Source organism: Callospermophilus lateralis, chromosome 15 (assembly GCF_048772815.1).
Source record: "Callospermophilus lateralis isolate mCalLat2 chromosome 15, mCalLat2.hap1, whole genome shotgun sequence".
Lineage (NCBI taxonomy): Eukaryota > Metazoa > Chordata > Mammalia > Rodentia > Sciuridae > Callospermophilus > Callospermophilus lateralis.
In genome coordinates this window covers 69596096-69621679 of record NC_135319.1, presented here as the reverse complement: position 1 = coordinate 69621679, position 25584 = coordinate 69596096, and the positions used below count along the sequence as shown (strand labels likewise).

The following is a 25584-nucleotide window of genomic DNA, read 5'->3' as shown; positions in this document are numbered from 1 at the left end:
GAGCTTCTTGCTTTGTTCTAGATGCCTCATGAGTCAACAGTGGAGCACACACACGTAGATATCAATGAGATGGAGTCCCCACTTGCCACCCGCAACCGCACATCAGTGGATTTTAAAGACACCGACTATAAGCGACACCAGTTGACAAGGTCGATTAGTGAGATTAAACCCCCCAACCTCTTCCCACTGGCCCCCCAGGAAATTACACACTGCCATGATGAAGATGATGATGAAGAGGAGGAGGAGGAGGAGGAAGAATAAGGAGGAAAACCAAAACCCTGAACATCCATTAAACAAGTTCTGGCAGGACCCACAGGAGCAAAGGATGTTCTTGTTTGGGTTCTACTGGGGAGGGTGGGGGTGCTCCATCAGAGGTACGTCTGGAAAGTTTCTAAAGACTTTAAAATATTCTAATCATAGAGAGATACTTGTTTTAGTTTTGTGTATCTATATTCTTTGCAGATGGCTCAGAATTGTAATGGAGTCTGTATTGGAAGGAAGTAAGGGTAAAGTCAGGCTGAACTGCATGCAGATGGTTCCATGTGGCTTGTGACACTGTTTGCTTGTCTTTTATGATCAGTATGTCATAGTGTATCTGGATACACTAAGGGTGAAGGGTTTCGAGTGTAACAAGGACTAGTGGGAAGACATCCAAAAATGCTGTATTGTTTCAAATTGTTCTATTACTTTAAAATCCAACTTTTTCAGTGCATTACACAGTATTGTATATCAGTGGAGAAATATATTGTTTCCATTATTGAGTGTAGTCTTCTGTTGAGGTCAAGTTTCCTTTCATAAGCCTTTAAAGTGTCCTCAATGACTGGCAAGGCTGCTGCTCTGTCAGTAACCTTGCCAGAAGTATTCTCTGTTTTAGGACCAGTCTGGAGTGGACTGCAGGGATTCTATTTTGACATATAAAAGTCCTATTCTTTCTGCATTTTTTTAGGTTGATAGCACAAATACTTGTTATCTAAAACCTTTTTCTCATCTGTAATAAATCTATAAAGGAATTTAGCTGAAAGATGACAAAGGAGCAAGCCCCCAGAAAAGAGGAGGAGAAACCTTCTTATATTAGAGAGTGGTTAAAGTAAGATGTATCAGGATGGGCTGTAATTGTGGCATCTGCTACCCAATTCTACATTTCTCTAAGCTCTAGTGTTGATTGTTGTATTTTAAAATTGAACATTAGAGAATGGGAAAAGGACTCTAAGCCAGAACCTTACTAATGCAAATAGCAAAATCAGTGAGAATAAATTCAGAACTCTAAATGAAATCACTTCTTGTTTTGAGCAAGAATGAATTATTGTAGACATTAGGCTCTTATTAATGCTTCACTAGTACAGTGAAAGTTGTTCCAACATTTTGAACAGTGATAATAGATTCTTAACTAACTTTCATATATTTTCTTCCAGTCTTACTGTCATTAGTCTATAGGGGAGAATAGACTAGCTGATCTAGAATTCAATAAAATGCAATGTTTCTAAATATTGACTTTGACCCCTTTTATAGCACAACTATAATTATTATTGGTCTTCAAGTGGGTTCAGGTTTGGCTTAGTGACAATAGTTTGACAGTTTCTCGGGAGATACACATTCCCAGAACTCGAAGATCTAACATGATTATATCTATAGTGTCTCACACGCCTCAATTTTTTCACAATGTTTTTTGGTATCGGACTGCGAGGTGAGGCTTTAAAAAAAAAAATCATTTTGTGGGTAGGCAACACAGCTCAGTAACATAACCAAAGTTGCCATGCCTCATGACTTGCACTTTAGATTGCAGTCAGAATGTGTTTCATGGCATGACTTGATCTATGGAGAATATATGCTCCTTTGAAAGAATCACTTTAGAAATGCTATTGCATATAAAAATTAGATGCTATCTTTTTAAAAATGTTAGAGAATGTGGTTGCTGTAACTGGTTATTCTCATCCAAGATGAAGACGTTGCCCAGTTTTATATAGATTGAAGTTTTCTCAAACTCAAATCTTTAAATGGCTTATTATAACTACAGGGCTATTTTATTTACATATTTTCCCTTTCACAGCAAAGTTCACTTTGCTTTATTTTCCACACGTTTTGTATTGTGTTCATATAAGAGTTTCTTAATAGCTAAAGGATTCTGTGTGTTCAAGGTCTAAGAAGTGGAAAGCACACAAGCGGAATAAGAATTCCTCTGTTAGCCATAGCTTTCTTCAGGACCACCAGAACATATTATGAAAAAAATCTTAAGACCCAAGGGGCTGAGTGGTAGAGCACTTGCCTGGCGTGTGTGAGGCTGCTGGTTCCATCCCCAGCACCATACAGACACAAAAAAATGTAAGACCCAGAGCAATGTGGTACTTCTCTATATACTTTTTTTTTTTTTTAAGTATTTTTTAAGTTGGACACAATAAATTTGTTATTATATGGTGCTGAGGATAGAACCCAGTCCTCACACATGCGGGGCAAATGCTCCACCACTGAGCTACAACCCTAACCCTAACCCTGTACGCTTTTGTGGGGGTGGTGAAGGGGACTGAGGATTGAACTCAGGGGCACTCAACCACTGAGCTACATCCCCAGTCCTATTCTGTATTTTATTTAGAGGCAGAGTTGCTTAGTGCCCCTTGCTGAAGCTGGCTTTGAACTCATGATCCTCCTGTCTCAGCCTCCTGGCCACTGGGATTATAGGCATGTGCCACCATGCCCGGCCTGTATACTCTTCTTAAATGTGTGCTATGGAGTCAGTATTGTGGGCTGGCACTTGGAGCAATTATAATTGGACTTTTTAAAACGTGAATTTCTATTGCCAGTAGTTAAGAAAGCTGAATTTAAAATATATACTTTTCCTTTGTTTTTAAGCCCTGAAGAACTTAGATCAATCATCTTTTTCTAATTTTTTTCCTAGTTGTAGATGGACACAATACTTTTATTATTATTTTTAATATATTATTTTTTAGTTGTGGGGGATACAATACCTTTATTTTATTTTTATGTGGTTCTGAGGATTGAACCCAGTGCCTCATGCATGCTAGGCAAGTACTCTACCACTGAGCCACAACCCCAGCCCCAATACATTTATTTTTATGTAGTGCTGAGGATCAAACCCAGTGCCTCACAAGTGTTAGGCAAGCACTCCACTGCTGAGTCACAACCCTAGCTCTAGATCAACTATCTTTTGAGACTTTTTTCATAGCTATTCTGAAAACATCAATTTACAGGTTTTGTAGAATATCAGGCATCCTTTTTGAGTGCTAGACTGAACTCCCAAGCTTAAGATTGTGTACTAACAGGGACCTAGGCATATGAAACAACTGATCAGAGGCACAGCAAACCCAGGCACTATCAGGTTCTCTCAGAGAGGAATTGACCATCTGCAGAGATGGTCAGTTAAAGCTCTGGTGGAATATCTCAGGAATGGTTTGAAGCCAAAAAGATTTAGTGTTGTTTTTGACCAAAGACTACTTTCTTCTACTGTAAGCATTGGTCTGCCTAGATCTGAAATAGTCAAGCAAAGCCCTCCAAGCTACCCCTTCCTAAGATACTTTTAGAAGTGGTTTTAAATAGGACTGATAAGTCATGTTAGAGTTACTTTTAAGAAACTGCTTATAAAAGCCACATGCAGTTACATGTCAGATTTAAAAGTACTTTATCCATGTTTAGATATTTCTGAATCAGGCTTTTTTTTTTTTTAAGAAATATTTTGTCAACAACTCTAAAGCCATATAGTTTTTTTCTTTTTCCAAGGCTGCCTGGGCATTTTAAAGTTCTTTGTGTATTCACCACAAATAGCTGGAGACAAACAACTGCATATTAGGGTAGGAATCCTGCCCACATTCCATGTTATAGATTTTTAAAATTTTTTTGCAACATTGAAGATTGAACCCAGGGGCACAAATTCCAGGTTATGGAAACTATTTAACCTCTCTAATAGTGGGAAAAATGGTAACTATGATCCAGCTATTGCCATATCATTAACAGCCTCATTCCTCACTTGGTTTTGTAGTTTAGGACTCAATGCTTATGTTTCTCATGACATTCTTTCTTGGTAACTAGGCCATCCAGCTCTTCTTAAAAGTATTTCCTCAAATGGAACAATTTCAAATGGTATACAACTTTGGGAAGCCCTGAGAATGAAATGTCTGCCATGGAACTACCCAAGCAACACTGTTGAAGGTAAAAGAACAAGCGTACTACTAATGAGAAAGAAGAATGACGCATGCATGGCAGCCAGAAAGCAGAGCCAGGTGATTTCCAGAAATTACACTGCCCATCAGATACCGCCACTAACAGTAAAGCAACATTTCTTTCACACTGTTCTCTCACTGCAGAGCATCTAAAAATAACAGAAAGCAAATCAACCTAAAAATAGAAAGTTAGTTTACAAAATGAACAATAAAACTGTTCTGTTCTCTACCATTTTCCTGCCCTCAGACAGAATGTCTTCATCCCAAGGCTACAATAATTAGACAAAGGTATGTAACTTCAAAAATAAAACACAAGCCATGTTCTGCATAATGACACTTCAGTCAACAATGGACTGTGTATACCATAGAAGTCCCATAAGATTATATTCCCTAGTAATCTTGCAGCCATCTTAGTTTGTGTAAGTACATGCATGTGATGTCCCTGCAATGATGAAAATACCTAATGACACATTTCTCAGAAAATGTTCCTGTGGTGAAGTGATGTGATATTCAGTAGTTTAAGTTCTTGAGCAGAGCTTTAACACAAAGTAGTACTCCTAATTGAACTCAGAACATTTCATTTCAAACTTGCTGACTTGACCACATGTCTAAGTAATTTGTATTTTCCAACTTAAAACCAAACGACCAGTTTCAAGTCCCTTTTTTTCCTCACACACAATAAAGATACCTGGGTTCCAACTTATTAATAGAATAAGAGTGGCTGAGATAGATTGCTTCATAAATCAAATTAGGTACAAATAGGTACACACATATTTGGTCTGTATTTGTATTTGGTCTGTTCTCCCCAAAGGTTTGTAAATGAGGCCTAAAAGAATCTGGGTTGAGATCCATACAAACTGGAACCCACACAACATAATGGAGTTGACATTTTTCTCATAGAAGATGGAACAGTCCAAGCCCCACAAGCTCCCAAGATACCTGAAAGAGAATTTGCCAAGAAAATCTTCCCAAAAGTGAAAATATTTATTAAATGTCCAGACTTCTTTTGAGAGAATGTTCTCACCAGATTGTAACCTTTGATTTGTGGTGTGATTATTTTGAAGCAAGTAACTATTTGGGGGCCCACTATGTAGAACTCAAATGATGTAGCAAAACCGTGGCTCAGTCTAAAAGTTTCTGTACAGTGTTGGTGTAGTGTTTGAACACTTCACAATCACTAGCACCCTACTGAGAAAACCACTTCAACAAAGGAGTCTGGCAACTCATTCCCCCTTAAAAACTTGCATTCTCAGGCCTCATAATCATCTACCAGAGGAGATGGCATGCCAATAGAAAGTTACAGTGAAAAGTTACAACCATCTTTGTCCTGGGACTTCTTGAAAATATGAGTACAGATGTGAGACCCTTGGAGAGAAAATTTAAAGCAGTTAAACAAAGAAAATGAGTTTATTAGCCATCTTATAGAATTCAACTTTTTGATTTTAATAAGGAGTCAGCCTCTAAGTTTAACTACTTTCAAAAAAGTTAAGTTTCCAGAAATCAACTCCAGGCTATGAAAAGGTCATTCAGTTTGTATCATTCACTTCCTCTAGATCAGTATTTGTTTCCTCAGAAGCATCAAGTTGAGAAGAGGCTCTGGGGATCACAGTTTATGTAAAATAGAAAGCCAAGGCATGTCACAATAAAACATAAGAATGAACTGACGTGTAGCTTCAAGGATGCAGAGGAAAAGCTTAGGCAAATCCTTTAGAGTAGGAAAATATGCCTCCACTTTATTTGGGCATTCCCGAGTTAAGCTAAAGACTCACCTAGAGTGAGTATAGCAAGAAAACCCAACCAAGGCTATAAGTTAGAAATGAATGTTCTGCAGTGATTTCCTTCTGCCTGATGCTGCTTTGTACCCTGCTACTAGGAAAAACAGACAGGCTCCCAAGAAGATAAACTTAACTAGATAAGGATAAACCTTGTTCTACTTTCAGGAAATGGGGTAACAACTGGTAAGGTGGGAGTAGTAGTTAGGTCAGGAAGGGTCTCAAAAGCCAGTCTTGTCTGCAGTTCTTCACTGAAATGTCTCCAACTACAGGACAAGTGTAAGTATACTGTAAACATCATGGTTAAATCAGTGGGGTCTATAAAGAACCGGTCAGGAAGCTCCGTTCTTACAGCATGATTCTCTTTGGAATGTAAAATAGAATAGAGCAAAAAAGAACTCCAAAAAGGGGCCTACAAATGGATCACAGAGGGGTCCTGAAGATGGACTGGAAGATCTTCAGGATCCAGTCATGTGAGAAGAGTGCAAAGGAATATTGAAGACCTGAAATAGTGATGGAAGGGAATAAGGTTTGTATACTGGATTAATGGGGAATGTAGGATGTCTACTGCATCCTAAAGAGCATCTGACCATACTGCCCCACACTTGTGCCAGGTGTTTTAACTTGAGGGTGACCCATGTATGCCTGCTTTAACCTTCCTCCTATACTTCATATAGATAAAGATGAGAAAGGCTTTGTAAGTCCTTAAGAGCCAGTTGAGATGCCTGCATAAAGCCTTTGTTCTTACCCAGAAAAACCCAGTCTGGCCATTTGCCCACTGCATTGTTTTATAAGTGGCTGAGCGCCTGTGTTTGGGGAGAGTTAACTGAATATTTTTTATTGTCTTGATTTAGAGATTAACTGATGGGGGACAGACTTCATTCCTTGGAAAGAACACCTCTTCTCCCCCTGAACTGTCAGTACCAGATTGTAACTTGGAGGTACTGAATTTGTACCCACTCTTAACACAGACTTTGAAGTATCTGTCCAAAGGAGATGCCCTATTGAGATCCATTCCTGGCTTTCTCACCAGTAAAGCTATGCTGTGGGGCAGGGACCAAGCCTGAACAAGATGGCATGGTTGGTGTTGCATAGATGAAAAGGGAAAGAGGGAACACACATCTAAAAGGGTGAACAGAAAATCATCATTTATCTAAATAGAATAGAAATAAACAAAACCTTTTTAAACAATCACAAAATTTACAAATAAATTGGTACAAAATAAATAGGAGAAATTGTAAATCTACAACATTCGATTTATAAAATGCATTCATTATGACAATCAGCTCATGAAACCTATACACTCGACTTGTGCTTATTTAACTTCACACAGCTCTCAATACTGTGTTCAGAAAACTTCACTGCTCAAATGCATGAAATGTACACCATGATACAGTGAGTAAAGGCTAAGGAGGATGAAAATCAGACAAAGCAGGGCTTACATCAGGACCAAGGCAATGTTGGCACTGGGCCCCAACACCAAGAAAAGGCAAATTTAACAGCCCAGATGGGCAGGCAGCTTCCATGGTCCAGAGAGAAGCATTTTTGATCCAAGGTAGAGGCCATCACTGTGGGACCAGGCAAACAACCTGGCTGGGAGAGGGGTGAGGAAGGAGGCTGTGGTCTCAGCCAACTGTACCACTGTATCAGAGAAGGGACCCAGTCACCAAGAAACCACCTCTGCAATACATCATGAAAGGATTTGAGAGGCCCTACCACAAGGTAGAAGGTCTGCCTTCACAATCCTCCCAAACACTGATCATCAGGAATAGAGGTGGGCCCTCAAAAGGGGGCTGGGGATACAGAGGCCAACATAAGAGCAGCAACATGTTTTTTAGGTGGGGGGAACCCACCACTGCCCTCTCACCCAACTTAAGGGACAACAGAACCCTAAGCTCCGTGGATGAGGGGCTTCAGAAGATATCTTGGTCACAGACATACTAACAGTAGAGGTGTATGTACATAATAAATAATAATATAAAATAAAGCATATACATTTGTGGATTTAAAGACTGCAAAAACAAGAAAAGTCAATGGATTGATTGATACACTCTACCTTCCACAACAGACTTTGTTAGACAGAGTTGGTAATGAATCAGAAGCTAGGCTGGGCTCTGGGGAATGAGACTCCAAAGACCTCATTCTTTCCTACTTCCTCTGCTCTGCCTGGATGCCCACTGTTTATACTCAAGGGTCCTGAGTCTTCAACAAAAAGGGCAGGCACCCAACCAAGCCCATTGGGCCCATTAAATAGTTCTCTTCAGGATGTTTCTGAAGAGGAATCTAGCTCTCAATCATTTCTTAAGTGAGTCCATGTACATCAGATATGGGCAAACACCAGAAAGGCAAGATAATACCCCTAATCAATCATTCTTTGAATTTGTACATGGTCTCAACAGGCATTATATCCTGAAAATATTGTTGACAGACTCATCAAGTCTGCGTTGATCTGTGCACATAAAAACCTTGACATACAAACACTTAAAATTTGACTCTTGCCACTAGTACTGTTGTTTCCATGTTGCTTAAAATGCCATCTGGTATTTCCCAAAAGATAAATGTGATTCTAGTTGAGATGATGTCAGTGGCCTTAGAATACAGAAAAAAAAGGTTACTTGAGCTAAGTCAACCATAGTTCTAAGAAGCAAAGAAGATTCCCAGCAAAAGGCAGCAAGAAGAAGGCCACTCTCACTCTGCCATTGCTGGTATCTGCCATCTCTTCCTCCAGTCCTGTGGCTGACCAGGGACTCTGGAATGTGAGTCTTCCATTAAGGAAGAAGCAGAGGGAAAACCAGCAAGTAAGCATTAGTTAGCAGCCAGCAGAAAGCATGCAAGTGCTAAAGGAGGAAGGCCCACTTGTCAAAGCCTTGAAGGACAGCAGTATCAGCAGGCTCAGTCTTGGTGCACCACTCATCCTTCAAATGGAGGCAAGTGAACCTCAACCTAGAACTCTGAACTCCTCTCTCTCTCCTATCAGACCACTCAAAACAAATGAAAATGGCCCTGAGGTATAAAAATCCACTGAGTATCTTGCTCATGGAAAAAGTTTGAATCAAAAGTTTCTGAATTTCCAAAACTGCTTTCATATTCAATTCTAAATCCCTAATTCTGGTTAGCCTACACCTCACCCAGTTACCCTTGCCAGAATGAAGCACCACTAGTGTACAGCCCAGATCAACAGCAACATGGCCCAGGAGAGAGCCGTTTCCTCCACAAAGTAGGGAGCAATTGTGCCACAGAAGCCACCTAGCCCCTCCCTGCTGGGTCAGTTTTGTGTTCCCAAACCTTTGCAAAAGTCCATCTCTAGGATTAGAGCAGACAGGAGTTGTGCCCCCTGGGTTATGCAGTGCAGTGTGCAAAGCCAGCCCTCCTTGGCCTTTTCTTGGAGACCCAGGGACCAAAGAGAGCATCTTCTGCACCAACACACAGGAGTCACCTGCCAGGGACTATCCCTGAAAAGCTCCTTGGAAACTTTGCCCCATGGCCTAGGTATGGCAAAGATGGTCACAGATCCCTGGTGGCCTTCAAAAGATGACAGGTGGTGTACATTTTTGTCAGCTGGGACTTGGGCTTAGTCAGTGCCTCCTTAGATCTGCTCCTCAACCTGGAGAATTTGAAGGCTGAAATTTATGGTTCCTGCTTAGCTCAAAATTATCCTGTTCCTTTGTTTCCTAGGGGTATAAAAATGCATTTCTATTGGCATCTACCACTATTTTCCTAGACTTGGAAAAACTGGTCCTGTAGTTGTATGGAATGGGGGTGTCAAGGTAAATCTATTTAGTTAGTGTTCAATATTAATGTGAAGTACTGCATTCAGCATTTGCACAAATTCCTTGAAAAAAAAAAAAAAACACATCAGAAAGAGGCAAGATGCCCTACTTTGGCCCTAGGGGAGCCAACCATGTCCACCATGGCACTGAGTTCTCTGCAGGGAGTGCAGTGGGGGGGACGGAGTGGAGGGTAAGGAAGGAAGAACAGAATTAAATGTGGCACCCTTTCAAATTCAACTTATTTAAATACCAAGATTTAAGCTATTTGATTAGTGCCTTAGTAAATCCATTTACAAATCTTAGAGTTCTGTTTTCCTAAGAGTTTAAATACATGATTTTGTACTTGCCTGATGAATACAGACAAAATGATGATAAATACAGAACAGAACCATGAAGGGAGGGAACCTCTAAAGACAGTTGAAAACAGCCCCATTGCAAAGAGGGCAAAATGTCCTGGACATTTGGATCCCAGGAGTCTAGTTCCAGTGGAGCCTTCAGGATGCCAGAGTGGCTGCTTAGGAGAAAGTGTGGTCTGTCTCAAACCATAGAGCTGGACTGGCAGCAGAGGCCACTGTAGACAAGGCCCTCAGCGCAGAACTGAGGGTGGGGGCTGCATCTGGATGGCAACCCTAGGAGATGACAATCCAGCCAGAGCGCTGAGGTGCAGCAACTATGCACCAAGATTTCACCTAATTAATAGTCTTTTTAGCCCAGCCCCAATGACTTTTTACAGCTCCGACTGGCATGGGTCCTCCTAAGTGAGACCACTCTCCTGCTGCCCTGGAGAAGAAAGGGACCAGTGTTTCTCCAACTGAGGGATCTGACTCAGAGGGAACATGAAATTTGGAAAAGAACCTGGTGGTTCAGACATGAGAGCTATTTGAAGGGTCTTTAGCTCTCCTCAGCTGTAATTATAGCCACATATAGTTCACATTTGTTCCTTTGGGGACCAGATAAGAACTGTTCTGGATTTTGTGTTATCAAAAGTATGAATCAAAGGTGAAAAATAGTTAACAGAAAATGAGTAAAATCTTGGCAGGCTAAAACCTCATCCTCTGGGATCCCCACTGTAGTGCCACCTTGCCAGCTCCTTATAAGCAGAATACTCTGCAAGAAGCCACCATGCTGAGCAGCAAGACAGCATACTAAAAATTTCCTGTTTCTCCTAAGAGAGGCAGTGGCTGGTATTCCCCCTACTCCCCTGATTCTCACAGGTCTTTAGGATCCATGAAGAACAGTGGGGCTCTGAGAAAGACACCAGCCTGTGACTCTCATTCCAGAGGCTCCTGTTAGCAAGGCTGCCCTGAGACTGTACATGGAGAGAGGCCCTGGGCCCGAGAGGTGGTCTGGGTGAAGTTCTTTGAGGCTACAGAGCCTTGGCTTGACCACCTGGCTCCGGAGACCTCAGGGAAGGCAAGCACCACTGGGCCAAAGTGGCAGTTCATTGAGGGAGAGACCCCTGCTATGGCCAGGCCCAGGTTTCTTTTTGTTACAGAGAATTCTCATTTGTACACACTTGTCATATCTGTGTTGTGTCTGGCTAGATGCATCTTAGGAAATGGGCTTTTTAACTTGGATGGACATACTTGAAAAAGGGGACACTCCAGTGTGGGGTGCTACACCATACAGGCTCTGTCCCAAGGTGTCCCTTAGGGGCACTCTCCATGACCCTCCACCATGTGAGGCCAGTACCTCTCTCACTAAGGGGCATGACAGCATCTGAGGAAGACATGCCCGTACTGCCACCTCAGGGCAAACACGTAAATCAGTCATGCATTGACACCACAGCCACCAAACTGCTCACCAGGAGGCCAGCCCAGCACAGCACCCCCCACATAGCCCAACCAGGGGTGAGCACACTTCCTACCTGAGGGGGCAGAAGACTGCTGCTGAGCCCCCCCTCCTGCATGCAGTAAACTCAAATGCAGAAATGCTCTCTTCTCTGCCAGTGACCAGCCGCAGTGGGTATGGATAGTCCTATATAAACACTGTGGGCAGGAGAATTCATTTCAGTGTATGAATATCGCTAGCAAGATGCACCTATCTCTTGGGTTAATGGTAAAACACAGATAAGCTAGTTAAGAAAGCAGTCACTCAATATCTGCTGACATTAATTTCACTACACATGGTAAATTTGGTATTAAAGTAAGACGGAGACACACATGAAATGGCCACAACAAACATTTGGTTGCTGAATCCCTGTTGGGGCCAAACTGACCCTGGCTGTCCAAGCAGCCTCTCTAGTGCAGGCTGCATTTGAGGCAGGAGGCACAGCAGTCCTTGGGGGATGCTGCCACCAATGGGCTTCCTGAGCCCAGAGACGAAGAAAAAGGAGGACAGTTGGCTCCCTGGAAATCCCCAAAGTTCCCTCCTTTAAAAACATGGGTTTAGACATGCCTTCTTGGCCCCAAGTAAATAATCCATCTCCTGTTCTGATAACTACATATGTTCCCGTGGGAAGGGAAGGGATGTGACCTCCACACCACATGTTTACTGAAAAGCCCTGTGGAAGGTCTCCATTTTGGCATCTGTGTAGCAGCATCCTGGGTTAGCAAGAGCAAGGGCTGGGGAGGTGGAGACGGCGCTCTGTGAACTGGGGTGTGAGAGGACAGCTGGCTGAGCCAGAGACCCCAGGCCGAAGGAATGTCAGGATGAAGTCAACTTGCCTCTTGCCAATGATAAACCATGGGTTTAAAATTCATTAACATTCATTTTGGTGATAAAAATTCCTTAGGGTGGGAGCAAAATCACATTCCCAAGCAAACGTTAAACCTTCCTGAGGGAAAGGGGCATGGTTAAACATTAAATTCTCAAAAACAACACTTAGCACAGAGAGGCGACCGACCACAGGTCCCTCTGCATGCCACACCCCACAGTGACGACAGACTTGGCAGGTTCTGCAGTGACATGGTTTTCTTCATTCATCCATCAAGTTCGACAGCGACACCCACTGGGGCACAGAGGAAGGGTGTCCCTCCCTGGGAAGGGCACAGCAGGACACTTGAGGGGCAAGTCCATCCTATTAGGGTCACATCATGGGACCACAGCAGAGTTCAGACAGAACAAGTTAAAACTCTGCAAAAGACACTTTTGAAAAACATGATCTCTTGAAAAAATAAATCGCAACAATTTTCAACTTCATGCAAATTGAGGGAGGAGAGTGAGTAAATGATAAAAGGTACAGCTGAAAAAATAAACATGATTCTATTTGGGCGAAGAAGTTCATCTCCAAAATCTTGAACATCATGCCCCAGCTGTCGCTTTCTCATCTCTAGTTTCCCATTCCTTCTCTTGCTGTCCTCTGCGGCTTCCAGGAAGGGGACAAAGTCTTTGGTCTCAGAATGTTGCAGGACGCAGCATGGCAGACAAGCTCATACTAATGAAGTCATGGTCTGACAGAGGCCAGAGCCACAGGCGGGGGACGGTCGAGGAGGGCCAGTGTAGGCATTCCTAGATGGCGCCTTCGTTGTGCAGGCTGTGATTGGCCTTGCTGTGTGTCACGCAGTTCTGTTCATTGAGCAGGTTGGCCGTCTCATCTGGCAACCCATCATGCAGCTCCGTAAGAGTCAATTCAATTTTAGTGTTTTCACTGTCTGAAGACTGAGGGGTTTTGTCCATCCGGGATGCCATCAAGGCATTTTGGTATTGCTGTCTTGAGATCTGGGGCCAGAAGATGACACAGAAAACAAACCAAGAGAATGCTTAATTTTAGGTCCTCTTGTCTCTAACATATATTATACATTAAATCCCCCAAAAGGATTTAATGTATAATAGTAGTTACTACAGGAGAAAATCATCCTTGAGCTTAAACTAAGCCATTTTTTTTTAATTCCCTTTGAGAGATGGGGTCTCACTATGTTGCCCAGCCTGGCCTTGAACAATCCTTCTGCTTCAGCCTCCCAAGTAGATGAGGCTACAGGCATGTGCCAGGGTTCCAGGCTTAAATGGAGTCACTTTTTAAAGTTCAGATTGACTATGGCAAACAAGTCAGTTTACTGATGTAAATAAACCATTTCCAAATTTTGACTCAATACCAGAGAGATGAGAAAATAGAGATGAGCTTCCACTACACTAAGAAAAGGACCTATCTCCAGGGCAGAAGGCAAGAGGAGGCTCTCCAGAGGTGCATCCCCCTCAGTAGCCTGTGAGTCTCCCAAGCTCACCCCTTCCAAGCTACCAGAGTCACCCGTCATGGGCTCACGACTGCTTTTTGGAAAATGTTGGCTCTTTTTCTCCAGATCTCCAGCTCCCAGGCCCTGAACAGGCTGCCTTTGATTTGGCAGCTCAATTGGTACAGCCAAAGGATAAATGTGTTTCCTAGACTTAGTCCTGGGCCCAGCTGAAGGAGGGAGGGTTTGTGGAGAAGAACTGGAACACAGTTTCAAAGGGAAAGCACAATGGAGGGGCTAGGAAGTCCCAACAATCTGCCATAGAAGTTGGCATCTACCGCAGGGTCCAGCCAAGCCACCCTCTCTTCACTTACCTTGACAAACTGAAGGTCGGAAAGGGCTCGCACTGAGTAATCAGGGATGTAGACTTGCAGAAATGAAGAATTGAGCTGGTTATTACTGCTCCCCAGCGTTGGTGTTATTGCGTCAATCCGGTCACTTCGACTGAGAGAGTCTGAGTGATTTAAGCCACATGGGCGAGGAGGTGACTTATTTTCACCTAGAAAAGGAGAAAATGCCTCTTAAAGTAGAGGTAGCCAATGGTCGGCTCTTTATTCCAAGTGAAAACTAATAATTACCACACAAGCCCCATGAGCTTATCCCAGGTGCCGTTGCCCTGCAACTACAACACAGGCGTCCTGCACAGATAGCCTCACTGGCTTCTCAGGGACAGGTTATATTGATCTCAGTTGTGACAGAATCCTCCCAAGTCTCACAGTGGCCTTGTACCTTTGGGAGGAACATCACTGAATGCTATGAATTGTACAGATGAGGGACAAGGCCTGAGATAGCAAAGTCACCTGATATCAAACACAGGTTACAAGAGGATGGCTCTTACCTTTGCCAGAAGCAAAAACAAAACAAAAAAAAAGACTGGAGAATGTCCATAAATCCATATGTGTTTTAAATGGCTCATAATACTTCTGTCTTCTCATTCCATGACCCTCAGCCAAGCCTATTACCTTTGTCTCTGATCCAATATCCCCCCAGGCAGCTGGAGGATAGCTCAAGAACACAGAACACTGAGGGTACCAGACCCTTAAGAACCTGGACTAAGATTTTTTTCCTATTTTTTTTTTTCCTTGTGCAGTACTGGGGATTGAACTCAGGGACTTTGTACATGCGAGACAAACACTATGACTAAGCTACATCCATAGTTCTTTTAATTTTGAGACAAGGTCTTGATACATTTCAGAGGCTAGCCTTGAACTTCCATACCTCCTGCCTCAACCTTCTAAGATTACAGGGGTGTGCCACCACACTCAGTTCTAAGTGAACTTTTTTTTTTTTTTTTTTTTCGGGTGGCAGGGGAATACCAGGAATTGAACTCAGGGGCACTCAACCACTGAGCCACATCCCCAGCCCTATTTTGTATTTTATTTAGAGACAGGGTCTCACTGAGCTGCTTAGCACCTTACTTTTGCTGAGGCTGGCTTTGAACTCACAATCCTCCTGCCTTAGCCACCCAAGCTGCTTGGATTTTTAGGCATGCACCACCGTGCCCAGCTTTGGTGAGGTTTTGATAACATCCTTTCAATAAGATAAAATAAAAGGAGTTGCAGGTGAGTATTGTTCTTAGAGGAAATTCATTGTAGTTTTTAATAAAAATAAAACCCATCCCTACAAGGCTTTCTCCATTTTTGCTTTCCCAACCTCCTCTGTTGCACAAATATTAACTGGGTGCTCACAACAAACAGGTCCTGAATTGTATGATGTCACAGGTATGGAGGGGACCTATTTTTGCAAGTTTTCCCTTACAGATACTCCCATAGAAGAGTATCTAGTCTTGCCCTTCAATTATCAGAAAGTTGTCCTCATGGCCAATCAAACTCAGCCTCCCTGGCTTTCAGTGACAACCTAGTCTCACTTCCACTCCAGAGTACTACTGGACAACTTTTATTCCTCTGCTATTTGAAAGAAATAGCCCTTAAAATATGAGGAGAGTCATGTCCTCCTGAAGTCTACTCTTTTCCAGGCCAAATGCTTTTTTTTAATTTTAGATGAGCACAATACCTTTATTTTATTTATTTATTTATTTATTTATTTATTTATTTATTTATTTATTTATTTATATGTGGTGCTGAGGATTGAGCCCAGGGCTTGCTAGGTGAGTGCTAGGCGAGTGTTCTACTGCTGAGCCACAACCCCATCCCCTCAGCTGCTATTCTTTATACCATGTGTTACCAACCCTTCAGCCCATCCTGATCCCCCATCTTAACCTCCATTTGTAAATGTCCCTCTTTAAATAAGACATTTGGAATAAACATTAGTGCTCTGGGACTCTCAGATGATGAATCCACTTTCTTTTAAGATTTCCATGTCAAAACTTTTATGTCTACAATTGTCATGTCATTACCAGTTTTCCACTGCTAGTCAAAATTAAATTCAGAGTAGCAGTTTCTCTTGTTTCTTTCCACTATCTTCTATAAGAACAAGGCACATTAATAATTTATCAATGCAGAATGGAACTTTAGAACAGGTGACCAAGTTTGTTAAGCTTCAAATTCATTATCTGTAAAAAGTGCACAATAAAGTACCTACCTCATAAGATCTGAGGGGTAAAAAGATAACAAAGTGCTTAGCATAACATCTGACACCCAGTATGAACTTGATAAACTTGTGCCTTGTTAACATTTCATATTCTCTCCTATTAGTTTCCTCAGACTCTTCATTACACACCAATCCTCAGGACAAAGTCTTTCCTCGTGGTGATAATGTCATCCACAATAACAGAAATATGAGGAGTTGTTTCTTTGGCTTTTTTTTTTTTTTTTGTATTAAACCCAGGGGTGCTTTACCTCTGAGCCACATCCCCAGCTCTTTTTATTTTTTAAAAAAATTATATATATAGTTGTAGGTGGACACAGTATCTTTATTTTATTTTTATGTGGTGCTGAGGATCGAACCCAGTGCCTCACTTGTGCTAAGTGATCACTCTGCCACTGAGCCACAACCCCAGTCCCCCCTCCTTTTTTTTTTTTTTTTTTTTTTTTGAGACAGGGTCACACTAAGTTGCTTAGAGCCTCACTAAATTGCTGAGGCTGGCCTCTAACCTGTGATCCTCCTGCCTCAGCCTCCTGAGTTGCTGGGATTACAGGCTGCACCACCTCACCTGCTTTGCCTTCATTACTTCTTTGAGACAAGGGATCCTACTGTACCTCTGGGCTTTGGTCATAAATCCCATCAGCATTTCTATAGATAAGTTTTTTCAGGAGGTGGGGTACTATGAATTGAACTCAGGAGTGCTTAACCACTAAGCCACAACCTCAGCCCTTTTTCATTGTGAGACAGGGTCTCAACTTTGAACTTGTGATCCTCCTGCCTCTAGGATTACAGGCCTATACTCTTTGAAACAGTGTTTACTTCTAAGTGTTAAAATTTAAAGGTGTAAAAGCAAGGCACTGACAGGACACTTGGCTTTTTGGTCAGACCTTATGCACTAGCAGGTGGAGTCTGGGGCCTCTGCATACTTCTGAGTCTTGTTAGTGACCATAGCCCTTTGTTTCTGGGGATGGACCCTCTCCTTTACCTGAAGCCCATTCCTGTCGTATGCCATAGCAGTGACTGGAGAAGCAGCCCATTTCCCAGAACCCCTTCTATAGCGCACAGATGCCTGGCATAATCAGGTGGGGACACAACACTTGGTTTCAGTTCACAGCTTGCACCTCAAGTGCAGTCATTATAATAATTAAAGTAAGACTTAATAATACAGGTCCACATCATTTATCCAAAAACCCTTGGAGACCAGAGATGTCCTAAAATTTAGGAAGGTAATATGATCTGTCTGCCCCGTGTTACATGCACCATCCAGCAATTCTGGGGCATCCCTGGAATCAAATGCATTCACCTGCGATGAGATACAGAGAGACCCTTACCACACAGAGTCAAGGCTGGAGCAGCCGTCCCTCAGTTCAGGTCACACTTTGTCATCCAATTTATGTGCTAAGGTTTCATAAAATTATGGGGGGAAATTTCATTTTTTATTTTTTGCTGGCTTCTTATTTTATTGCTTTGTCCTGGCTGATTTTATCCACCCTGCCTCCGACTCAATTCCTTCCTTTAAGCAGTAAGCTAGAAGACACAATAAAGAAACATTCCCAGCCTCCTGTCTGGAGCCGAAAGGCTCCTTTCTGGAAGAGGCTGGAAATCACTGGTTCCGTCCAACTCCCGTTTGCTAGGTATCACACATTATTGCAATGTGAGCATCCCTGCAAGTGTGGACCCACAAAAGGGGACTTCACGATCACTGGATCAGATGAAGCAGGCAGAGCTGAGAAATTTCTAAGTTCTATGGTAAAAGTAAAATGCAAATTACATGTCCAGGGGCTTCATCCCAAAGTCACCTGCTTTAGCATCTGAACATTTTAAACAGGTAACAGACACAAGCAAACAAAATGAAAAAAATGTGTGTACACACACACTCACACACACATACGTATGTTGCTGGCTGGTTTGTTTAGAGCTCTATGACATCTTACCCTCAAACTTTAGAAGCAAAGATTTGAGGGAACATTAGTTTACTTCTAAGACAAAGTTTGCCTCTTTTACTGAATATCAGCATTGTAGAGTTTTGCTAAACTGGATTATAAGATGCAAATTTCATCAGTCAGGTTTAAAAACATAAGCTGTATGGAACAAAATAAATATAAAAGTTGTGTTACCCAATAGGAAAGTCCAACAAGTTTAATTAAAGAAAGATTAAGCCTTTCTTTTTAATGGGTGGACATATTAGCTAGGCATGGCCAAACTCTCCTGCAGGGCAGTAATCAGCAGCCGGTTAGGAATGTGCATGGTACTAATTTCAAAACAAACAAAGGGAAACAGGGAGAAGCGGGGGCCACCTGCCTGATAGTAAGCAGAAATACATGCCCCCTGTTCACATGGATGCTGGAAAAATGACCAAAGAAACAGGAATGTTGTTGACCTCAGTGGATGGAGAACTATCCTAGTTTGCTAAGAAAAGCTCACAGTCCTTCAGGCTTTTGACCTAATACATTCTATAGAAGATGAATGTGTTCTAGCCTCAGTTTTTGAGACCCTGCAAACTCCATACTCCAGGAGGACAGAGTACAAAAGACGCCGCCCCCTTGCGGACCCGAGAATCCCAGGCCAGCAGTGCAGGTGGGATGGGGCAGGTGACATTAAGGATGCCTGTCATTCTCCCTTTCTGTGTTCCTGAATCTTTTCCCAGCTTTCCGAGCTCTTTCTGTACCTACAGTGGCTTATGTTTTCCTGAATGGCTCACTGTTGAGTCAGAGAACCTTAGTCTCAGGGCTCCAAGGAAAATGAGAAGCTGATTTGTCCAAATAGAGGGAGCAGACCAGGCCAGCCAGCTTGCGCAGGGTCGGGGAGGCAAATCAGGAGAATGAAAAGGAAACATGCAGAATTACCTGGAGAACCTGCTGCTAACAACTCTGTTCTGCTGACAACAAAGGTACGAGACAGGGACAAAGGAACTGAAAAAATGGAGAAAAACAGGGTGAGACCATATTGAAAGGCAAGAAGGGAGATCTCTGTAATCAAGGGACAGGAGTGGACACCTGTTCTACTGATAGGAGCATTCAATCACAGAAATGCAAAAGCCATGTAATATGACAAACAAAGCCCACACTGCTTTCCAGGAAGAGGTACCGGGGAGGCTCAGTCAGGAGAAACCCTATTCACATGCTCCCTGCCTCGCCTAGAAATCTCTTAAGCCAATAATACCGAATCAAGGTTCGCAGCCCCCAACGTGCTACTGCTAAGGACCCTCATCACAAATAGCCACCCAAAAAGGGAGCCATCTGATCAACCAAGAGGATGGCCAAGCCGCACCCAATACTTATTCAGAGCACAGCCCACAGCGCTCGTTTCTGTGGCAAGTAATTAATTATTCAATTCATTCACATTCTCGGTGAGTCTTTTTTGACCTGATGCTTTGCACTGCTTTGGAATAATTTCAAATTTCAAAATAGAGGAAACTGAATAAAGCATTTCAAGCCCAGATTTCCTGAGCATGGCTGATCAAGGTCATGCTCATTGCCACTTACTCGGAGGGGGAGCTGCGATCCCATTGACACACAGTGTTGGGCACATCTTGAAAACCAAGGATTTATAGGTTTTTTTCCAGACAGCTAACTTTAATAAATAGAAACAGGCATCTCTTTATCTTGAAGTGCCTGCACTAAATGCATCCCTTAATGATTATATACAAAATTCCAGACAGTAGATGTACAGTCGAGTACAACACCAGGCTTCGGAATAAGAGAAATACTGTTAATAAACTTCACTTCTATATTGATAGCTTCAAACTAGGCGAGGGAGGATATTGCCACCCCAGGGCCTTGCTAGTGAACGGGTACTCTTCACTTCCTCTTCTGAATGAGATTTGTCCCTAAAATGTGGTTCAACATGCACTGGGCTAATACTTGGGTTTAGAGAACCAGCAATCAATGAAAGAGCACAGGTGGGGCTTCTTTCTTTTCAAAGTCACCATACAGATCTGGTTCTGCTAACCTGAGGCTAATCTGAGGCTGGCTGCCAAAAGTAGTCACAATGACAACATCTTTCTATTATAAGACATTTCTGCTCATGTTGTAAAGGTCACACCACACTTGTGGAACCACCACATCCTAATAATCACAGGAGGAAATATTATCATATTCTTCAACAATGAGGAAGCCAAGGACCTGTCCCAATGTCATATAGCCTATAATGATGGAACTGTGGCTGTACCCAGGTCTTCTCATGTCTGGTTAAAAGCCTCTCTCACACAAGCTAACAGTGAAAATAGAAGATCACCTTCAAGTTTACCACAGACACACCTACTAACTAGGGTCAGAAAGGCCTGTGTTCATACTGGGTGTCCGTCAGCAGTTGGTCAGTGCCTGTGGCCCTCATAGACCTGCATGGGACAGTGAGGAGATGCATCTGGGCCAAAGGAAGTTTAGAACTTTGAGAGACATGCGACAGTGCCCTGGCTTTCTACAGTGCCCTGTAACATCCTTGGGCCCCTCAGACTGCCGGCTGGCACAGTAGATAGAGACAAACATCACAAAAACAGACTTGTCTGGAGATGTCTTCTCCCTTTTTTAAGAGTGTTTTTCAAAAGTGACAGTCATCTTTTTAGGTTGGGTTATTTTTAGGTTGGAGGTCTGTTTCCCAAGACAGTCTATCATTTGGCATTTTGGCCACAAGGTGGCACTCTGGCACCTGTCTACCTGCTGACCTGCTCCAGCCAGAGCAAGGCTGCAAGTGAATGCCCTCCGTGGCAAATGCAGAGGTGCACTCAAGACCCATCCAAGGTGAGCAAGCACACCAGGTATGTCCGTGTTCATGCCCTTCTATGACTGGGGCAGCTTTACAGCATCTTGGAATCTTTTGCATGGAGCTCTTGGTTAATCTACCATGACATACCCACCCCTTAGCTGGCCAATTCAAAAGGCCTGCTCTCTAGATGAGGAGAGGTGGCTGTGGGCTGCAGATATCAACAACCTTGTTCATTCTCAGAAAGATGCAAATAAGAACTTCCAGAGTAGCTAACATTTAGAAGTCTCCAGTGTTAGGTGGAGAGTGACTGGAACCTCACAGAACAGGCAGGGGCGTAGCTGGTACAACCCTCTGGGAACTATTGGGCAGTGTCCACCTGAGCTGAAGAAGCACGTAGGCCGTGACAAGCAGTTCCACTTCAACACACACACGTTTACTAAAGACATGGCCAGGAAGGTTCCGCACACAGTTCAAGTAGCCCCAAACAGGACACTACCGCTGTCCATCAGCTGTAGATTCTCACAATGGAATACTACAATGCAGCAAGAAGAAACATATACAAGCACACACAAGACCACAGACCAGGGTGACAAGCACGACACCGAGGGGAAGAAGCAGAGCTCCACAGAGTACATTTGCATAATTCCATTTATACAAAGCTCAAGATGGTAGTTGCTTTGTGGGGACAGTGACTCAGGAAGCCTGAGGGGGCTTCTGTGAGGTGGGTGATGCTCTGTCTCGACCTTGATGCTGGACTACACAGGTATGTTCAGTGCGTGAAACTCACAAAAGTGTATACTATGATTAACATCAATAAAAAGTTCAAAAAGTAAGTAGATAAAGTCAATCGGCAGGTACGGAGAGAAAGCTGCTGCAGAAGGGCAGGACTGCCTAAAGCAAGGCCCCGCCTAGGAAGCAAGATCCAAACTCACCTGGAGAGGCTGTGAGGGCCATGACGCCATAGTACGAGAAAGCACTTGCTTCAAACTTCATCCCCTCCTTCCCAGCTTCCACTTCCACTTTCCCCTGTGGAAAGAAAAGGGGTGGTTGAGTCTGGCCGCATGAGTCTGTATGCACAGTTGACACAAAATTTGGTCCTTCCCCGGGCTTTTGTCTAAATTCCTTTCCCAATGATCCCAAGGAAGCTTCAGATAATTTTTCTCATGTTGAAGAGGGGGTTAATTCATCTTTAATAGGAAAACCAGATTTGGATAGATATGTGCAGGTGGTAATAAAGTGTGACAGTTACTCTCTGCGAGTCCACTTAATATTCTCCAGCATCCTTAGTTCTTGGGCTCTTTGAGAGCCCTCCAGTAACAAAAAGATGGTGCTATTGCTCCATCAGTGAGAAAAACACTGAGCCGGTGCTCAGTGGTGGCTGCCCAAGCTGTCCTGCAGGACCCAGAGTCGGGGTAGAATCCAGCTCAAGGGCCAGCATGGTTTGTGGCCATGGATCAAAGTCCTGGACAGAACCAGTCCGATCTCATAAACCCTATGTCCTGAGTAACTGAGCAGAGACCTAACAGGCCAGCTCACTGGGGGCACTTCGGCTCATGGACCTTCTCATCATCTTGGAAAAGTGCCTAGAGTGTCCTTCCATTGGAACAGAACTCCCTTTGCCTCCCTAACCTTTCCCCCGGTTTCTCTTTCTCCAACTTGTCTGCAACCTTTCTCTCCATTATTACCACTTCTGTGGGGAAGACTGCGCCTTATCCATCCCCTGAAGCCCTGAAGCCACCATAATCCTTCCAGGGGAGGTGTCCCACGAGTTTCCTGGCCTATGCAATGTTCTCAATGAGTCTCACTCCTAGATGTCCCAGCCAAGGGTCAGAACGTCTTGCTCACATTACCTATGGCTGCCTCTCCAGGGAGCAGGCATCTCGACAGTACGTTCTTTTACAAGGGGTTAACAAATGTTAAGCAACCATTTGTCGAAAAGCAACTGTGCTAACACCTCATGATGTTTTGTTAATCCCGTTAATGCTCGTAACTCTATGAATCAGACAAAATTATCTCTCTCATAAATCAGGAGAGAGGGGCTTGTATTTAGTGGTCAACTAAACATGCTACACATGCCATCAACTATTATGAACCCCATTATTCTGATCACACTGTATTAAATTATCCTACATTAAATTCTCAATTATAGAAGTTCTTTCTTAGATTCCTTCTTCAGGAGGAAGATTAATTGTGCCCCTCTCTCAGGTTTTTCTTCACTCTATGGAAATACTTGTTTTTACTAGTCCTAGACAATTCTTTTGCTGTAAGAAAGGAACTTAAAATTACAAAATTACACACACCTTTTTTACCCCCCAGTGCTGGTGATTAAACCCTGGGCCCTATGACCCCAACACCTCAACCCACAATTTTAAATCAACCTGCAAATAAGTGGATGCTGAAAATCCTTGCCATGCAGGTAGGGCCCCACAGGGAGCACCATGGAGCCCATGGGAAGGCAGCCTTGGCCCTCTAAACAGCTTATAGTCCTGTGGGTAGAGGACAGCACAGGAAGACCAATGACCGAGCCAATAAACAAAGCACTATGGGAAAATGACAAGAAGAATATAAGGGAGGGGCTGGGGATGTGGCTCAAGCGGTAGCGCGCTCGCCTGGCATGCGTGCTGCCCGGGTTCAATCCTCAGCACCACATACAAACAAAGATGTTGTGTCCGCCGAAAATTAAAAAATAAATATTAAAAAAAAAAAAGAATATAAGGAAGTTCAGAGGAAAAACACTTTCTATTCTCAATAAAGACACATTTTACACACAGGAAAGAAAAATCTAAGGATGAGCAGGATCTGGTTGAACCGAGAGAGAAGGGAATGGCATGAAGGAAGGTTGGAGGCAGGTGACACAGATGCCAGGCCTGAGGCTGTGCGAGGGAGGAGGGGAGAGGAGGCTGAAGAGCAGCTTAGTGAGCAGCTCAGACCACAGGGCTCCAGGAATAACGACTAGGGCAGGTGGGCTCTAGGGCAGGTGGGCTCTAGGGCAGGTGGGCTCTAGGGCAGAGGAACATGGTTTCAGGAAGGTCTAGACAGGCTAGGGTGGTGGCCCTTGAGCTGGAAAGAGATTGTGATGAGAGAAACTATGGGTCAAGAACAAAGAGAACTTTGTAAAACTGCCAGGGAGAGGACAGTTGGGAGGGAGTGAGAGGGAGTCATCAGAACAGAGGCCAAGCCACGCGAGAAGGCCTCTGGAGAGCTGCTCTAACGGCGAGGCTGGGAGGAGAGGAAGACTCCAGTCCAGAAAGAGGCCTTCTGAAGAGGCTCCAAAGACACACATGGAAGAAGCTTGGGGAGATCAGAACTGTGGATAGAGACCCAGGAGTGGAGGAGAGGAGGCAAACGGGCAGAGAGAAGGACCAGCCCCAGACCCTGACCCAGAGGACCAGAAACCAAAGTGGGACTGGAGAAGCCGGGGGCAGAAGAGAAGCCCGATGAGTATCTCCTCACAGTGTGGCTGGGGGTTCGTGATAAAGTTGGGTCAGCAGCATGAATGAGCACAGGGAGGCCAAGGAGAGCAGTGGAGCTGAGGGAGTTGCTGGTGGCCCTCAAGGTTATTTCCATCGCACAGAGAAGAGAGGAATCAGCAGGCTGAAGGTGGAACTGGCAGCAGCGTGGAGTGGATCAAAGGAAGGGTGTTCAGGACCCAGGGGCATGTACGATCAGTGTGGAGAAGAGGGGCTGATGGGGAGCAAAAGCTGGCTGGCAGGAAGAATGGGATGCAGGGCACAGTGACTGCTGCCAAGGCAGGCAGGGTCCCCCAGAGAGGAGGGAAGACAAGGCAGGAACAGAGATGGCATTCAGAGATGATGAGCAATAAAACAGAAGTGCCTGACGGCCTGTCAGTCCAGACTACTTATCCATCTCTTCCTGGACTAACCCAGGATTTTGCATCAGAGTTAATATGTACATACATGCTCTCGGGAAACCTGTCTTTGTAGTCTGGAATCTCAAGAGTGGCTGTAGGACCATGTCTACCTGAACTTCTGCACAGAGAATCAAATAAAAAAGGGCCTCACAGTCTGCAGTGGGTCTGGTGGTTTGTTTTTTATAAGCACCAGGCCATGTGTGTTCTGAATCTCTGCAAGTGGGTGTCAGTTCACATTTTTTTGTGTGTGACAAACTATCAGAACCAGCAAGGCAACAGTCACAATCAGAACAGGAGTGAGGAATAGCAGTGTGCCTACCTCCTGGAAAGGAACCTTACCTGGGGCAGAACTCCCAGTACTGGGGCCGGAAGTTCCTCCTACTTAACCCAGGGCAAAGATGCCCAAGTCCAACCTCCAGCTCCCACTCTGAAGCACCAAATTAACTAGTATGGGGTGCAACTTTGGCACTAGGATTTTTTAAAAGTCCTCTAGGTGATTTTAGCAAGTAGCAAAGTTTGGGAGTCCCCGATTGCAGGCTGCAGGTGAATAATGGCCCCAGCTCCAGAAATTATATTCCCTGACCT

The 25584-nt window shown here is 43.7% G+C and overlaps 2 protein-coding genes across 11 annotated transcripts in view; one reads left to right on the top strand and one right to left on the bottom strand.

Annotated features, from left to right (window-relative positions):
* Nt5c2 (5'-nucleotidase, cytosolic II) overlaps positions 1-5203 on the top strand; it is an 88542-nt gene extending 83339 nt beyond the window's left edge. For 6 of the 9 annotated variants that reach the window (XM_076835141.1, XM_076835142.1, XM_076835143.1 and 3 more), the window contains one exon: positions 22-5203. In XM_076835141.1, the coding sequence (XP_076691256.1) occupies positions 22-261 (240 nt within the window). In that variant the 3' untranslated portion in view covers positions 262-5203. The remainder of the gene's footprint in view (positions 1-21) is intronic. The other 3 variants (XR_013088820.1, XR_013088819.1, XR_013088818.1) reach the window with 3 other exon arrangements.
* Positions 5204-12401: 7198 nt separating this feature from the next.
* Positions 12402-25584, bottom strand: part of Cnnm2 (cyclin and CBS domain divalent metal cation transport mediator 2) — a 126000-nt gene continuing 112817 nt past the window's right edge. The window contains exons 5-8 of one of the 2 annotated variants that reach the window (XM_076835138.1): positions 22061-22154; positions 19271-19336; positions 14195-14379; positions 12402-13371 (exon numbers count right to left, since the gene is read on the bottom strand). In XM_076835138.1, coding sequence (XP_076691253.1) covers positions 13162-13371; positions 14195-14379; positions 19271-19336; positions 22061-22154 — 555 coding nt within the window. In that variant the 3' untranslated portion in view covers positions 12402-13161. The remainder of the gene's footprint in view (positions 13372-14194; positions 14380-19270; positions 19337-22060; positions 22155-25584) is intronic. The other variant, XM_076835139.1, reaches the window with a different exon arrangement.